General features: G+C 49.6%; 1 protein-coding gene across 1 annotated transcript; it reads left to right on the top strand.

Moving 5' to 3' along the window:
* Positions 1 to 297: 297 nt before the first annotated feature.
* On the top strand, positions 298 to 1782 carry LOC109744002 (myb-related protein Hv33-like). Its single transcript, XM_020303096.4, has 2 exons — positions 298 to 931; positions 1104 to 1782. Exons 1-2 carry the CDS (start codon positions 663 to 665, stop codon positions 1678 to 1680), a joined length of 846 nt encoding a protein of 281 aa, XP_020158685.1. The 5' UTR covers positions 298 to 662; the 3' UTR covers positions 1681 to 1782.
* The last annotated feature ends 1175 nt before the right edge of the window (positions 1783 to 2957 follow it).

Genomic DNA, 2957 nt, shown 5'->3' with positions numbered 1-2957 from the left:
TCCAACAACATACGAGTGTCGTTTGGGCGAAAAGCAGTTCGCCCACACGCGCGTGGACTAGGTGGTAGCTGTGTGGGCAGAAACTAGTTTGCCCACACAACGCAGCTGGCAAAACGCGTGCTGCGGGGCGTGTGGGCGAACTCTCCAACGCCCACACACTAGCCCTGTCCTACGTGGCACGCAAAATCCGCGTCAATGTGTCAAGATTCGTGCAAACTCGGCAGTGATCCACGCGAATGGACAGGTTGCAAAATGCCACACGTGTGGGCGTTAGTATTTAAAAAAAAAAAACAACTGACACCGGCCCTGACACGGTCCGTTTGCCGAGAGCGCGCACACGCCCGGCGCACTATTTTATCCCGCCGTGTGCGATAGACCGCTGGTGTCTTCTGCTCCAATCCATTGTCTTTGCCTGTGCGAGCCTCGCTTCTAAACCACTTGATCGCGGCCTCACCTCACTTGCAGAGCTCAGTTAGCTTGCGGTTCTTGTCACTCACACTTCCCCCATATATACCCGACCATATATACCCACCAGGCGACCATTGATCGGGAGGAAGCAACCGTCGATCGATCGACCATATATACAACCATCGATGTTCCCTAGCTTAGCTCGATCGTTGAAGTAGCTACAAGGCCGGCCAGCTGCTGCCGCAGACGAATCAATGGAACGTCCGTCGTCCGGCGGCGTGGGGCAGCCCAAGCTCCGCAAGGGGCTGTGGTCACCCGAGGAAGACGAGAAGCTCTACAACCACATCATCCGGCACGGCGTAGGCTGCTGGAGCTCCGTCCCCAGGCTGGCCGGGCTGCACCGCTGCGGCAAGAGCTGCCGCCTCCGGTGGCTCAACTACCTCCGCCCCAACCTCAGGCGCGGCAGCTTCTCGCAGCAGGAGGAGGACCACATCATCGCGCTGCACCAGATCCTCGGCAACAGGTTCGTCCAATTACGCAATTTACCGTGCAATGCTTTCAGATTAGTTTTGCAATGTGCACGGGAGTGATTGGGGCTAAAAGATTTGGGACGGCATACACTCATTGTGTTTGTATTCAGTTGATGCTTTATTTTGAGTTAATAAAATCCATCCTTTGTCGACATGTGCGTGCAGGTGGTCTCAGATCGCGTCGCACCTGCCGGGCCGGACGGACAACGAGATCAAGAACTTCTGGAACAGCTGCATCAAGAAGAAGCTCCGCCAGCAGAGCATCGACCCGGCCACGCACAAGCCCATGGGTGCCACGGCCACCGCGGCATTGCCGGACGCCGAAGAGGAAGACCGTAAGACCCTTTCCGCGGCGGTCGACGGCAGCCTCGCTCCGAAGCAGCAGGCGGTGTTTGATCCGTTCCCGGTGTGCGCCGATTACAGCGGCTTTGCAGAGGACCTCAGCGCGGCGAGCGCTGCGGCATTGTATGGCCAGTTCGGCGGCGGCAAGGAGGGCGCGGACAACGACGCCGGGTTCGGCGCGGGCGACTACAGCTGTGTGCTGAACGTGTCGGAGAACCTGGGCTACGGGGAGAGCTCGAGCAACAGCAGCAACTGGAACTACGGCGGCGAGGTTGGAAGCGCGCTCGACGGCGAGGTACTGCACTGGGCAAAGGCGGAGATGGAGCACAAGTTTTCGCTGCCCTGCCCAGAACAGAGCCTGCTCGCAAATTTCGAATTCAATTTGGAACAATACTTCTGATCTTTTGTTTCTTTCTCCCTCCATTTTTTAAGAGATAAGTGTCACATCATAAATTCGGAAGTTAGTAGGCAAATTACTTTGCTTCATCTAGCACGCTGAAAAGTTTACAAGAACGGACACAACGTACAAACTTTCACGTGATTGTATTTTTAGGGCAGTTGGGCGGCGCGGTGGATCCTGGCAAGGGCCGGTGAGAGGGTTCCGTTTTTAGTCGTTTTTTTTAATTTTATTAAGGTTTGTGTCCTGCTTAGAAAGGCAAGACGGCGGCGGCTCTCTGGAGATGACACAAAGGTCTCCCCGTCTAGCCCCCGTAACGGCGATGCGTCTAGCATCGTTGGTGGGCGTATGGAGGTGTATCTTCGGTGAATTTATCTTTGCTGGATTTGCTCGGATCTCGTCGTTGTTTGTCTATATTAGTGTGTCTTCGGAATGGATCCTTCCTATCTACGTTATTTTTTATCGGCGGCGGTTGCTGTTCTGGTGCGCTGGTCCTATGCGGCCTTAGCACGACGACTTCCCGACTGTCCACTACAACAAATTGTGCCCGACTCCGGTGATGGAGCGGCGATAAAGAAGGCTTGCCTTCGGCTCGCTTCAGTGCTTGTAGTCGTCGCTAGTTGATCTACGGATCTGGATGTAATTTTTATTATTTATATTGTTCGTTGTACTACCATGATTGAAAATGAATAGGCAGGAAGTTTTCCAAGTAAAAAGTTGCGCATCAAATTAAACAACCGGGGTGAATTAGTTTAGTTCAACATGTTGACCCTTGTTTACTTTCCAGCATGTGCCTGGGTTCTGTCAAGATTTACATTTCCCCCGCAAAAGAAAGTGATTTACATTTGATTCATGACACTTGATGTTTATAAAATACAAACAAAACATTGTATGCTACTCCTTCTGTTCTATAATATAATGCATATAATATTTTCAAAAATCAAACAATGCAAAAGTTTGATCAAGTTTAATAAGAAAAAATGAATAACAATAACAGTAAATAGATATAGTATAAAAGTATATCTCAAGATGTAATGATATTAATTTGATATTATATGTGTAAATATTTTTCTACAACTTGGTCAGAAATGATAAAGTTTGACTTTCCCTAAAAATATGCAGACTATATTGTGGAACAAAGGGAGTACATAAATCTTGTGGAAATGTTTTTCGTTATTTTGTGTTATGTACGCTCTCAAATCCAAGTAATTATTTAAGGTATACTTTGCGGGTAGGCATGATTTGCATTAGTTATTATTGATGTGTTTTTATTAGGTTTC

The sequence above is a fragment of the Aegilops tauschii genome, chromosome 1 (assembly GCF_002575655.3).
Source record: "Aegilops tauschii subsp. strangulata cultivar AL8/78 chromosome 1, Aet v6.0, whole genome shotgun sequence".
Lineage (NCBI taxonomy): Eukaryota > Viridiplantae > Streptophyta > Magnoliopsida > Poales > Poaceae > Aegilops > Aegilops tauschii.
The sequence above is the reverse complement of the archived record's forward strand: the minus strand, read 5'-3'. Positions and strand labels throughout refer to the sequence as shown.